Source organism: Ornithodoros turicata, unplaced genomic scaffold, assembly GCF_037126465.1.
Source record: "Ornithodoros turicata isolate Travis unplaced genomic scaffold, ASM3712646v1 Chromosome11, whole genome shotgun sequence".
NCBI classification, from domain to species: Eukaryota; Metazoa; Arthropoda; class Arachnida; order Ixodida; family Argasidae; genus Ornithodoros; species Ornithodoros turicata.
In genome coordinates this window covers 1,404,393-1,418,836 of record NW_026999295.1, presented here as the reverse complement: position 1 = coordinate 1,418,836, position 14,444 = coordinate 1,404,393, and the positions used below count along the sequence as shown (strand labels likewise).

At 44.7% G+C, this 14,444-nt stretch overlaps 1 protein-coding gene across 11 annotated transcripts in view; it reads left to right on the top strand.

Annotated features, from left to right (window-relative positions):
* The window catches only part of LOC135371405 (piggyBac transposable element-derived protein 3-like), a 140,239-nt gene that overhangs the window by 14,577 nt on the left and 111,218 nt on the right, over positions 1-14,444 (top strand). For all 11 annotated transcript variants that reach the window (XM_064605467.1, XM_064605464.1, XM_064605465.1 and 8 more), the window contains 2 exons: positions 3,083-3,187; positions 11,933-12,040. In XM_064605467.1, coding sequence (XP_064461537.1) covers positions 3,083-3,187; positions 11,933-12,040 — 213 coding nt within the window. The remainder of the gene's footprint in view (positions 1-3,082; positions 3,188-11,932; positions 12,041-14,444) is intronic.

Sequence of the window (14,444 nt, the reverse complement as noted above, 5' to 3'; positions counted from 1 at the left end):
ATTTTATTCCTCGCCATCGGACGGTCCCAAACTATAGATTTTTTTTGCACAATATGTCAGGTACAACAACTTTCAACGTGTATAAACAGCACCAGTCAATTCTATTTTGAGCTGTAATTAAAAACCGCCAAAGTTGCAACAAAATTCACATTTTGCTCATATTTGTCCTTACGCTGTACTCCTGCTATATATGCCATCGAGATATATGAAGTACCGCTGTGTAGGTCGAAGCATGCTCTTTAAATTGATGTCAAATTTACATCTCTGTACCTTGCCCACTTTCGTCAAGACTGTGTAGAGTACAGCTATGTTTTCAAAAATGGTGTTTTTTGGACTCTCGTTTCTCAGAAACACCACCTCCGATTTCCTTCATATTTTGTAGCTATATAGCCCAGGCTATGACCTACATGTGTTCGCAAAACGGAAGGTTCCCTCTCAGCACAACTGGGGATAGCCCGCAAAAAACGTGGAGCGCGGAGCACACGATGTACACCGCGACCGGGAGAACCACGCCAGACAGTTAACAGGATTTTTGGCGTCTGCTACTGCCGACGTCTCCGGCTTTGAATGACAGAGCTCAGGATGCAGACCTACTGCAAATCCCATCCTAGCAATATATTTTGAGTCTTTCTGACTCGTTTTTCCCACAGTCGGATCTCAATGTCGTTCACGTGAAGTTCAGCGACGTTCTGAGTCGATGGCTTGTGTTTTCGATATGAGCTCCAAGTACAGTATGGATCGCATGTAAGTATGCTGACTGTGCAGTGCTATGGTATCCATCTTAAACCAAAAAATCTAAAGAACGACGCTTTTGTTATTAGAAACAAGTTCCCTAGAAACATACCGGGTCTCAAAGAAGGAAGAATGGAAGACAGCGTATACCACTGTTCAAATCAAGTCTTTCCGCACGTGGACGAAAAACGTGGAAGGAGATGGACACATCACTGTCAAGATGTTCAGTGTTTCCAAGGAACAACAAGAGAACCTTCTGAAAAGAAACATTAACGGCGGCTATACCTTATAGGTAGGGCCTGACTTTTTAGGGTTAAACCCGTATCCGCCCGATATTTACCCCCCGAACGAAATCTGTAAAATTCGGGTTTAACCCGAATCTACCCGAAAACATCCGTGCATTAAAATAAAGTTTGATAACATTGCTAAACATTAGTTCCACGTTAAGACAAATTTTTATTAAACAATAAAAAATCACCCGAATACACCCGAATTCCTGACGACAGAATATGCCGTAACGGGATTTAACCCGAATACACCCGAATTTTCCAATGAAAAATATCGCCCGATATTTACCCCCCGAATTTGGCCAAAAATAAAACCCGAAAAAGTCAGGCCCTACTTATAGGTTATACCTTACACGCTTCGTGATCTGTATTATCATTTTTCTGGATTTTTTAAAATATAAATAAACCATTTCTTGACGACCAGATGCTAAAAAGTGTACAGTTCTGTTTTATTGCGCGCGATTATTACATTTCGATGGTATCACGGTTCAAGGCATTATTCTGCCAGGCATTCCCAACTTATTTCTGATAACAAAAGCGTAGTTCTTTCGATTTTTTGGGCTTGAGATGGCTACCATAGCACCGCACAGTCAGCACAGGACACGCAATCCATACTGTACTTGGAATTCATGTCGGAAACACAAGCCACCGACTCAGAACGTCGCTGAACTTCATGTGAACAGCATTGAGATTCGACTGTGGGAAAAATGAGTCAGAAAGACTCAAAAGGTCTGCATCCTGAGCTCTGTCATTATCCTGTCAACTAATCCTGTCAACTATCTGGCGTGGTTCTCCCGGTCGCGGTGCACATCGTGTGCTCCGCACTCCACGTTTGTTGCGGGCTATCCCGAGTTGTGCAGAGAGGGAGCCTTTCGTTTTGCGAGCACATGTAAGTCATAGCCTGGGCTATATAACTACAAAATACGAAGGAAATTGAAGGTGGGGTTTTTGAGAAACGAGAGTCCAAAAAACCCCATTTTGGAAAACATAGCTGTACTCTACACAGTCTTGACGAAAGTGGGCAACGTACAGAGATGTAAATTTGACATCAATTTAAAGAGCATGCTTCGACCTACACAGCGGTACCTCATATATCTCGATGGCATATATAGCAGGAGTACAGCGTAAGGACAAATATGAGCAAAATGTGAATTTTGTTGCAACTTTGGCGATTTTTAATTAAAGATCAAAATAGAATTGACCGGCGCTGTTTATACACGCTGAAAGTTGTTGTACCTGTCATATTGTGCAAAAAAAATCTATAGTTTGGGACCGTCCGATGGCGAGGAATAAAATGTCAAAGTCGTTCCATCAGAAAGCTCCGTCACCGAGTCAATTTCTTTGGGATTTTTTTTCGGGCGGACCACAAAAGATACAGCCACAATATTTATTACTCCTGTGTGTATGCGTGTTGTGGTACAACATAATTTTTTCAAGGGAAATCTGTGATGGTGTCCGGACCACCCTGCCAGAGTTGAGATGGAATCACCCAGCTGCTGCATGCTGTTCATTATGCCATGCACGCATTGTACTGTATGCCGGAATATTAAGGAAAACAGAATTCTTTGCATGTCATGTTTGGCGAAATATCTACTCTTCAACATAAGTTTCACAGTCTGACATCAGAAGTACAGTGGCTATCTCCATTCCCAATGGTAGTCGAAAGCACGTGACCTCTTCTCTTGCTGCCTCACTGGCAGAGGCGTGTGCTGTGATGTCAGAGCTGAATGAGCTGCTTATTTATGCTATGTCTACTACCCCCCCCTTTGCTGCAACTTGAAATACAGGTTCACATTGGCGCAAGCAACCATATTTTACGATTATCTGGGATGTCTTAGGAACAAGTGTCACAACCCTGTTAAGTATAGTGTGCCGAAATATTAGTGCACCTTGAACAACCCTCCGCTATCCAGACAATCTACTGATTGACCACTGCGGCAGTTGAGTCACGGATTACGATCATTCTGTACCTGAGTTGATGCAAACATATGCCAGTGCTGTTTTCAGTTATGGAAACTTAGTTAAGTGGATGAAATGTGTTTCCTCTTCATTTCCATTTATAGGAGCCACTACTGTCAGAAGTGCTGTTACATACATTAAGGAAGAACCTCACGATGCAAGGCATTTTCCTTCGCATGGAACCAGTGGAAATGCAGAAGTTGTTGCAGGTGAGCATCCAAGTGAGGCGTATGCGGAATCTGTACTGGATTCATAATTCCTCGGCTTTAATGGAAATTAGTGCCACAGTCATTTTGTAAACTTCGGAGGAACTTTGCCCATTTGCTGAATGGAGGAAAAAAGTGCATTGTTTGAAAAAATGAGGAATATCCAAGGAAAAAAACGGGTGTGCATTACGTTATTTCTATGATTCAGGCGCACTTTACTCAACATACGCACTCAAAATTTCATGCATCTCGCAGTCGTGTTCGAAAGTTGTAGTTGAGATAATAAGACTAAAAACTCTCTGACAGGTGGCTAACTGCGTCGCCGTAGACATCAGCTCGTTGTGACAGTCATGTGATTCTGTTTATTCTTGTGTCGCTGTGTTTACGAGCTTCAGTAGCACATTGTGCACATGGTTCTCTTCCACGTGGGACGAATGAGTGTTTGCCATGCACGCCAGCATGCTCTGGTAGCGCGGAGCTGAGCATGCTGGACTTTTGAAGTTGCACTAGTTCCTGACTTGGTACACAGAGAAGCACAAGAAAAGTTGACAGAGCATGCTGTAACAGACTGATTACTATGCCATTCAACTCTGTACCTTTGAACATCACAGGGCTTTAACCATGCAACAATAGTGGCTTCACCATTAAGCTCGTTTTAATGATTGTTGAGGGATAAAAAGGAGGATGGAGGCATCGATGCATGCATTGGGCATCCTGGAGGTATGTGCACGTGATTCACGTGTGAAGAATCGGCATGTAGTTAAGTCATTCAATTTTCTGGAGTTATTTATGCCTGCGGGAAATTTGAAGGTGTATAAAAATTAAGCAACCGTGGCAATTGGCGACACATAAATGGAACAGGGGATTCTTGAAAAAATGTGATTAGCATGCATGTGTGATGTAGATAATGAGGCAGATATAATTATCTTAATCTAATCCTGATCATGAAAAATGATGGGTACTACAAAGGAAATTCAAAAGTAATTTTTCATTCAAATTTATGGTTTCAAAATCCCTGTATTGCCTTCAAAGCCCTAGATGTTTCATCCTGGCTCACAGTATGATGAGCACAACCTCAAACAGGAAACAAATGCGAGCAGGACGTTGGTGAGACCATACTTTCAAGCATTTCTGTTTAAACAAAAGTCCTTCTCTAAAAAAGAAGCAAAATAATGTGTGACAGGAACTCTCTATGTTACATAACTGAAATGCGCTGCTGCACTCTTTGCAGTACACTGCTGTTTGCAAGCGACGCGAAATAACCCGGGAATGGGCCCATCCTACCTACAGCTTACATTTGCCACCTCTGTACGGCATCACCCGTTCCCCTCCCCACTGACTTGCTACTTGCTTCCAGACACGACAAAGTTGAGCAGAATTTATGAACGCTCATTCTCACCCCGTCTACTAAAAAACAAGGCCGTGATGAAATATGCCCTTCGCTACCTGCAAAGTTAAGCTCATAGCAGGCACAGAACAGTACAGTAAAACCCGCGCACAATGATGCATCGCGCAACGATATGCCCCGTACAACGATCATTTTTATTTTCACCCTCAAAATACACATTGTCACTATGAAGAATGAAGTCGCACATAACGATAAAGCTTGTGCTCACACAAGTACTCGTACAGCAATGCCTGACACTCACATGCTGCGCAGCATGCTCTCCAGTGTGCTGTCCAGCTAGGGTTGCCACCAGGCTGGTATTATACTGGCACGGCTGGTTATTTGCACGCTCTGCCGATTGCCGGTAGGAAGATGATACCGGCAGCCTTTTGCCGGTATTTGTGGCTCAAGACTTTTCGTAAGGGCTTTTATGGGGTTTTCCCTTCAAGATTCCACTACAGCTTAAATAAATCTGGAACACAGACCCAACTCAGCAGTCACCTGTCATTTTCTTAGTTACTCATTATAATTATTATTCATTGTCATTGTTATTATCATTGTTATTCATTAAGTCTTGTGTTTGGAGGGGACAAGAGCAGTGGTTGTGCAAAGCTGTTGGTTATTGTGTCGAGCCAGTTAGAACTTAGGCCGTATACAACCTTCATGAGATCTCTGCCTGCAAAGAAGGGTTTGTCTGTGTAGATGCGTTTTCCGAAGTAAGTGGCAGTCCAGTCTAGTTGCTCCAATACGATCCAGTGTAGCGTTCATGCCTGTTTATAGCAGTTTCTAGCATCAATGATCCATCCACACACAGGAACATATGTTTCCTCGTATTATCTTGAGCGAGCACACTCTCTCTCTCTATGTGTTTGTCCACCCCTCACCCACTTGCCTTTCCCACAAGCCTTTCCCCCCATTCTTCCTCCTCTCCCTCAGCCGGTATTTTTCAATACGAAAGGTGGCAACCCTATGTCCAGCGTTGCACCCTTCTGCGGACTATTTTCACTCTTTTCCACGTACGCGTCGTATCCTAGCGGCTCTCCAGCGAATCGTGCTTGCCGCGCGCCCCAGAACAAATTCTCGTGGGTAGCGCAAAGGACCAAAACAGGTCTGGATTTGGGCCAACGAGTTTGCGCCGTTTCTGCGGTCTCCCACTTATCTGTCATATCTGTCGTCCTCATACGGCACCATCTTTTGAAGATGGAGATAACCCTCTCCAGAGCATCACACCTTTGCACCTTTTCGGAATGGAAGTCCCGCAGAGGAATTCAGGATTACCTTTGGAGACAGTCAGTCATACTCTGGTGACCTGCTGTTTGCAACATTTCTGCTGCCGCTTCCTGCTTCGATGATAGTGTGCAAGCTGAAGAAACGGAAAGCGATAGACTTGGATGTTAAGTTAACAATCATCGAGGATGGTCACCGCGGAAGGATGGCATATTGCAGTCGACAGCACACGTACAAAGCACAAAATGATCCGAGAGTACGAAAAAATTGAAGACGCATGCGTAAGCGCGCTTCATCCTGTCGACATTCTCAGCAATTTTATCGTGGAGTGCATGCTGCCTGCTCATTATGTTGCCCATCTCGGCTCAGTTGAATATGACGTTGTGCATATATGCAGCAGCAACCAAAAGCAATGAAAACAAACGAGCGATTTTCAATAAAATGTTGGTATTTCCCCCCTCTTTTGTAGCGTCCTTCGTTAGCATCGCTTGTGGGATAACTCACAGCATGCGACTTCCGTAGTGACATCCCTCGCGTAACGATACAATCATCGATAACCGCAGATATCGTTATATGCGGCTTTCACTCAGTCCACTCAATATATGTGGCATTCACATTTCAGTTCATGAGCTCTCACATGAGCAACATACATGAGTAAAGTTTGTGGAAAATGAACATTGCCTCACAATGGTATTTACAAATCCGAAGGATTCCACAAGTCGGAGAAAACAAAAAGGATGTTGCAGCCAGGAGGTCGAACCCAAACATTTTTCATTTTGGTTCAAAGAAAACAGTTCAGTTCTGTTTCTGCTCTGGAGCAAAAAAACAATGGTTAGAAAGCGGTTCGAACCGGCTCAGTTTCACATGGTGTAAGGAGGACTGACTGCAGCAAAAATAAACCCATTTATTTCTCTGAAGATGTCAGAGAAAGAGAGAAAAAAGAGCAGGGTTACAAAGTCCCTCCAAGTGACTGAGAGAAAAGCAAGTCCATCTTGTGCTTTGGCACATTGTTGTGCTATAAGGTTCGTGCACAAATAACTATAATGCAGTTCAATTTAACTTTGAATTTTTGTTTTTGCCTTGCATACTCACGTACAGATAAATACAGGTGAATGAGTGAGAGGAAATAGGTACCCAGTTAAATGCTCCTCCATAATGAATACATAGGGCTCTGAGCTTTTTGGATTTTAGTTTTTGTGAAATTCAGAGGGGGGGGGGGGAATATCGTCTTGAAAATTGGGACCTGCCAAACAGGTAAAATCTGGTAATATACTGAGGAGTGATGTATTTTGTGGTTAAAAAAATAAAAGTAAAATAAAACACCTTAACGCAAGCAATGATTGTGTCGTCCATCATCATCTCGAAAATCACACAAGTTCAACATAGGACAAGCCGCTATCTTGACTCTGGGATTGAGGCCAACCGGAATGCTAGTAATGAATTGCGCTGTTAATAAAATTCCAAGTGAGGTTAGGTTGGTTAGGTTAATGGATGGCGAAGCCATTATTTGGGTTGGTGTGCCATGGCACAGGCCTTGTGGCAGGCGAAACAGCTGTCACTGCACCAGCTGCACTTCCATCTGAGCCTTGTTTCCAGTGCTAGATCTGAGCGCATCCAATGTTGAATGTGTGTCCTGTCCATTCTTCTTGTGCTCGCGTTGGCATGCCTTGTACATTGTTGGCAGTTGCTGCATCCTTTCTTTCAATTTTGCGTGCCTTGCTGATGCACGATGCTCCCTTATCAGTTTTGAACTGTTTCTTTGCCAGATCCGTAACCATCTCCATACAGCAATATATTTGCACACCAGTATCTTTATCTTGTCTTCACCTGATTAAACAACGAATAACTGAGGGACACGGCACATGCAGACGAACATGAGAAAGTTCTCAACTGTCTGCATGTCCCGTGTCTCTCGGTGATTGGTTCTTTAGTCGTCATGCACCAGTTAGTCAGCACTGTACCCCTTTTGGTTGTCCTCACCTGTTCCTTCTTTGACCATATCGAGGTCCCCATGTTGAGATGCCCAAGATTGGAGCGATTTGCGTTGTCATTGCATTTTTCACTCTAGAAATCGAACCTGCATGAAATCGCCTGCAAATCGAAAACCAACTTATTTATGGTATTTACCTCACCAACACAAAAGTCAATAGCGGCGCACACAGCGATTGCTGTAGTTCGCATGTGTGTGGATCGAGTCCTTGGTTTGCACGTTTGCAAGCCTGGCTTACGGGTTTTATTGGGTTGAACCTGAACTATTTTGTTGTAAATCGAGGGATAAAAATGGCCTTTATCAAGTTTTACCTGAAAAGCAAGGGCCCTATGAATATACAATGATATTAGTGAGCATTGGGATTAGCATAAAAAGTGAAAAGCATCAGGAAAACAAAAAAATTAGAGGTGTGCAAATATTCAAAATTTCAAATACAAATGGAATATTTTTTATATTCTATTCCCATTTGAAAATTTCCTATTGGAATATTTGTATAAGTTCGAATTATCAAATTTTTTTGATTATCACAACAGCTTACTACAAAGCTGTTGCAGGCAGCCGCGCTGGAATTAGTGCGTTGTGGTAACAGCGATGAACATGAATTGGTAGAACAGCTGCAAAGTGACGTGCGGAGCTTTTGAGGTATGCTCATCTGCGAATCTGTCGCTGCACGTTCGTTAAGCCAAACTATAGTGATTCTCAGTTATAACGAACTCGATCGCCACATGGTATTTGCAGTTTATATTTGCAGGTGTATACAGTTTGGTATAAGCGAAGTTCATAGTAATTGAAAATGCTCAGCTGACGGCAAATCTGTCATGCAGCGGTTTTATTCAAAGTAGCTAGTTATTGCACTTGAAGCTAGCAAACTGCATTCTCTAAACCACTCAAGTCCATGTGGGATGCCACAAGTGCCTCCACCTGCACAAGCTGCTGCAGCGATGCAATACAGCTGAGTGCATCTCCCGTTGTGATACTGGCGCGCGAAGGTAGCGCTTTATCCTCATCTTCTGACAGTTCATCCAATGCCGCTGCCGCGCGCACTGCATCAACAATGGCTAGGTCGCTAATCTCTGACACAGCTTGAGAAGCATCATCATCAGCCCTGCAAACTCATTGAAAGATTCACAGTGGTCCACTGATAGGAATGTTTCTTGCGCGAGCGTCCAGAAGCCACTTGAGCACAGCATCTTCAACATCTTGATAGGTAGCCCCTCGGAGACGCTTCCTGTTGCTGTCTTCCGTTGAGGCTGGCCGCCAAAGGGATTTTCTTTTTATCCTCCACGATCATTGAAATTGTAGATTTCGACAAACCATACTTCTTTACCAGTTTGCTGCTTCTGATGCCTCTTGAAAGGTCGTTGATGATAGAGATATTCGTGTCAGCACGGGCTTTCCTCCCGCGAGTTGCGCGACAGTGTCGTAAAGGTCCACATGTGTATGCCGCTCATGGCCACAGTTTCTTTGAAGTGCTAACACGGAATAAAATAAAAATGTGGTAAAGCGAGCTTCTCCCAAAACACACAGTAATCACTCAGAAGTAAACTATTCGAGAATTGAATACCTAGTATTCGGTTTTCCGAATATAGTTGAACCTCTATATAACGAATTTGTAAATGCTGGCACTTTGCTTCGTTCAATAGAGATATTCGTAAAATGGAACATGCGAAGTGAAACAAAGATGGCCGCTGCCACTACCTGTGCCGCGCGTACCGCAAAACGCCCTTTGTCATAAAACACGTATCAAGCTAAGAAGGGCACAAAATATCAAGCTTTATTCACCGCATAACGCTAGGTAATATGTAGAGCCAGAAGTTTTCGGGAAATATGTTTTTCTACATTCGGGGGGTAAAAATCGGGTAATTGAACGTGTGCACTAAATTCGTGCAAATTCGGGTGAAAAAACTCCCGATATGCTAAATTCAGGGAGAAATCTGGCTCAGTTACTCAAACTAACTGTAGTGGTTTGGTACAAACGGCGATGTAACTGCATTTGCTACCAAACAAGTACCGTATTTTCTCGCATATAATACGAGGTTTTTTTCCGAAAAATGGACCCCCAAAATGCGGACTCGTACTATACGCGAGTTCGTATTATTTGCGGGTTGTATGAGCCACGGCGACGAGCCCCGCTCCTCTCTTGAAAGAGTGTACGTTTCCCCTCTCCCCTTGGCTCTCCTGGTCATGCGCGCGCACCCACGTGATTTCATATTTCATCTCACCCGCCAACTTTCCGAAAGTAACCGCGCGCGCGGGCATGGCTCCACGCCGGGCTTCGTACACGGCCAAGTACAAACGGGAAGTTGTACTGGCGGCCGAAGCGTCTAGTAATATGTCTGCTGCACGAAAGTTTGGGATTAACGAAGCCAACATTCGTGTTTGGCGTCGTCAGCGGGCGTCGTTGTTTCAGTGCTCAGCAACACGGAAAGCGTTTCGTGGCCCGAAGAAGGGACATCATCCGGAGATCGAGAAGCAACTCATCGAGTACGTTAAAGACCTTCGGTCGCGGCACATCGCCGTAACCGGGCAAGCAATTCGAGTGAAGGCAGTGCAGCTCGCCAGAAACGACGGCATCGCAACGAACGGCGGGTGAAACTGAAATGTCGTATTATACGGGAGTCAGAAAACTTTTTTTTGATAGGAGTCTATAAATTGCACCTCGTATTATACCCGAGTTCGTATTATATGCGAGAAAATACGGTAAGTTAATGCATTCCTACAGACATCCCAGAGAGGGGAATTTGCCGGGTAAAAATCGGGTTTCACCCTAAAGGGTGAACCTTCAATTCGGGGTGCAAATTCGGGGAAGAATCGGGTAAAACCCTAAAACTTCAGGCTCTAGTAATATGTCATTTGTGCACAATATCGCCTTGAGCGTTCATAACTTTCCTAACTCCGGATGACCTCTATACTGCTTTCTCCTGCGCGCTCGCGTATCGTCGTTTGTTGGTTGGTTTACTTGCACTGATGACGTCCGGAAAGAACGAGACTACACCGCCGTTGAATATCGAAAATAACGACAAATGGCTACATACCACGTAGACATCTGCGCCGATGGAGCTTTGAACGGCGTCGGCATCATGCCCATTTTACCACCGTCAGCGGCACGAACAAAAACAAGTAAGAAAGTGGCACAAAACTGCATCCTACTGTCATCAGCATCAACAAAAGCAAATTAGACTTCGCGAGAGGCCAGCAATGCGTGTTTTCCTGCCCGAAAACAGGTCCAAAGAGGCCCTGGGCCTCTGGCGGCCCTCGCGCCAGTTCCAAAACGGTGTCGGCGCACCAAAAATTACCGCCGGCGGCAATGCACATGTCTACATGCTCGTGCCAACATGCTCGTGCCTACAGCACGTGACAACCAAAGTAACCAACGAAAACTCGCGTGAGGACAAAGGAGAGGGGAAGGTTTCTCCTCCTCCTCCTCCTCCTCCTCCTCCTCCTCCTCCTCCTCCTCCTCCTCCTCCTCTTCTTTGTGATGAAGGAGAAAGACACATGCAGAAGGCTTTCGCAGCTTTCGTCGCCCAGAGACTTCGTTAAATAGAGGTGACCAAACGAATGTATTTCGTTATATCGAGCGCAAAGACACATCGGCGTCTATAGGGACGCGTACGTGCAACGGAAATTCTTCGTTAGACAGAGGATTTCGTTAAATCGAAGTTCGTTATTGAGAGGTTCTAGACTATTTGCCGAATACGAACAACACCTTCCGAAAGTGGGCTTCACCTGATTCTGCCCTGCATGAGGTTAGGCCTGCTTTACAAAATTGAAGCCTGCTTCGCAAAATTACCAGTGCTGCAGGACCAACACAGACTGATTGTAGTTAACTTAAGATAATGTTAGCCCAAGTTTATTGTGCACATACCTCTTGAGGAAGGGATTTTGATTTGACGTCTGGGAGGTTGCCTTTAAAAAGTTAATAGGACTCTTAAATAATGCCCACAGCCCAGTTACAAAAGGGTGTCTCAAAGATGTTCCTTACATTCAAAATTTCCTGAAATCGTGCTTTGGTTCAGTGAGCTGTCTGTGCTGAAAATGTTTGTGGACTGCAATGTTTCATTTTTCAGCAATAAGTATAGCTTCTAAAGCTGTGCTGTTATGCGAGTCAGTAAAGCAACTAAGCTGTCCTATTTTCTCTCCTCAGAAACAGTGATGGTGCCAAGTGATTTCTTTTGTGTCAAGGAAGAACCCTCTTCCCCTCTGCCAGGAAATGATGAAGACATAGACGAACTTCTTATGAGTGACCAAACAGGTAGGATATTTATGGACTTCACATTGGGTCCTCTGTTTATCGTTGTGTCTGGAAAGAACAGGGCACGTGTCATGAAAATTACCACAAGAAATATTAGTTTGCTAGAAAAAAAAAAAAGAAACAAACACTCGAGATGAGTCAGAAGTCTCGACACCATGGTATCACCTGCTGTGAATAGAGAAATCAGCCTGACTTACCGAGTTTAGATCCACTGAAGGAACTTGCCGCAGCAGACACGCTGCAGATGCACACTCTGTGTTACACGTACATGCTTATGTGCCTGTTGTATGAACAACAATGCCTACGCCACTTTTGAGAGTTTCGTGAGCGGTTCCTATCTTTTCGCGCTGCTCTTTTGATGGGATGATGCGCCTAACAGTGTATATGCATGTCGAAGATTAAGACTCTTAAGAAGCTTATAATTGTATGTTGGTATTTGACTTTCACTTGCTACACGGTCAACGCTCGTTTGCACTGATCGTGCTTTCATAGTAGCCTGAGCCCGCAATTGTACATGTTACTGAAAAAACAAACAAAGTAACGAAATACCATTATGCATTATCTCGAGAGAAAGTACGGTGAACGCTCATTAATAGACATGATCGCTTTATGACTCTTTCTTGGGAACCATTTTGCTGCCATGTAGATCCATTTGTTAGTATGACAATTTGCTTATCCGATAAAGACAGATTTGTGTCATGAGTAGGGTCAAATGCATGTATTATCCTGACGTTATTATGACCGTGGTGCTTGATCTTCAAAGTAGCCTCAGTGAGAGACCTCAATGTAGATTATCTACCCCGTACCTCAGGCAGGGGGCGACTGACAAGGTTTGATATCTCACCTGATGTTGTTGACCTCGGGATTATGCATAGCACTTTTCGAACATCCAAAGTGTTGAAATGCTTAATAAGGCAGCGACCACAAGACCAGCTCACATAGCGCTGCGCAAACACACTGTGCTTTCCGAGAGTGTCATTATTGGGTCTGTCTAGAAGCCTCCCGATTAAGCTGCGGATGCAGCCCTGATGGTGAGCTAAGTGGGCCCGCCATACTTCAACGGAAAGGAGGCAAGCAAAGCATTAAATGTTGCTCTTATTTTTTTAGCAATAGGAGGACATTTATAAAACTTACTTATCAACTTGTGCAGTTGATGGTGCTATTGTCCATTTAGTAGACTTAATGATAACTGCTCCAAGTAGACATTGGTAACCGACTTTTCCAGAAAATAAATCGTAGCTACGTAGGCTTTTGTTTGGCCTAGTGGTCTGTCCGGGGGATGCCGTTTCTCGTTAGTAGTTAAACCTCGATGTAACGAAGTCGATAAACCCATGGTTAAAGTTCGCTACATGGAGAACTTGGTTATATAGATCGCCAAAGAAATGTCGCTTACCGCTTGTGGAAATGACTTTATTTTTTCGCGAAAAAGTCTGTGAGCTTTTTTTGAACACTGCAGAACGTCGGCACAATGCTCCTTTCATAAGTTGACACAGCCTCCAGTGCTGCCTCTTGATTGTCTTTGCACCCCGCGTACCGACGTAGCACATCTATAGTGTCTAGCACTTTGCGCGCCGTCGGCACGGACAGCACTTCCTCGATGTCGCTGCCACTGTTGTCGCTCCCGTCATCTGCCGTACCCCGCAGGCCTGCGACGATGTCTTCATCCCGCAACTCTTCTGTACACACCGCGGACGAATCTGCGGTCAGGAAGTCATGTAGCTCGATGTCTAGGGGTACGCCGCCGCCTTCTCTCAGTGCCTGCCACTGGTGCACAAGGGCAGGCGCGGCGTCTTCGCTTTCTTCCAACTCGTCGGAGCCCCTATTTTCTTCACTGAATCTGCGGTAGAATCCCGCCTTGCGGAAGGAATTGACGACTACCTCGCGTTTCACGCTCTGCCACGCTACTGCGAGCATCTTGAGGGCCTGGATCGCATTCACTTTCGTTTCCCTTTCAAGGCGAATGTCCAACAGGAGTTTATCGACGACTCGCGCACGGTATCCACACTTCATATTGTTTATTACTCCTTGGTCCAAGGGCTGGATAAGGGAAGTGCAGTTCGGGTGAAGGAAACGGATTTCCACGTGCGTGAGACTCACGTCCTCGATGTGATGCGTGGAGCAGTTGTCAAGCAACAGACAGACATGCTTGCCTTTCTTAGCCATGTCTCGGTCCAAGTCCGTCACCCACTCCCGAAAGATAGCTCGAGACATCCATGCTTTACTGTTGGAAGTATACTTCACCGGGATTCTTTTTCCTTTGAAGCAGTGCGGGTTGTTGCTTTTCCCTATAACCAGAGGAGCACGCTTGTCTGTTCCGTCCATGTTCACACAGAGCAAAACAGAAAAGCGTTGCTTGCTGTGTTTTCCGCCTTCGCAACGCTCCCCCTTGAGCATGAGGGTACGC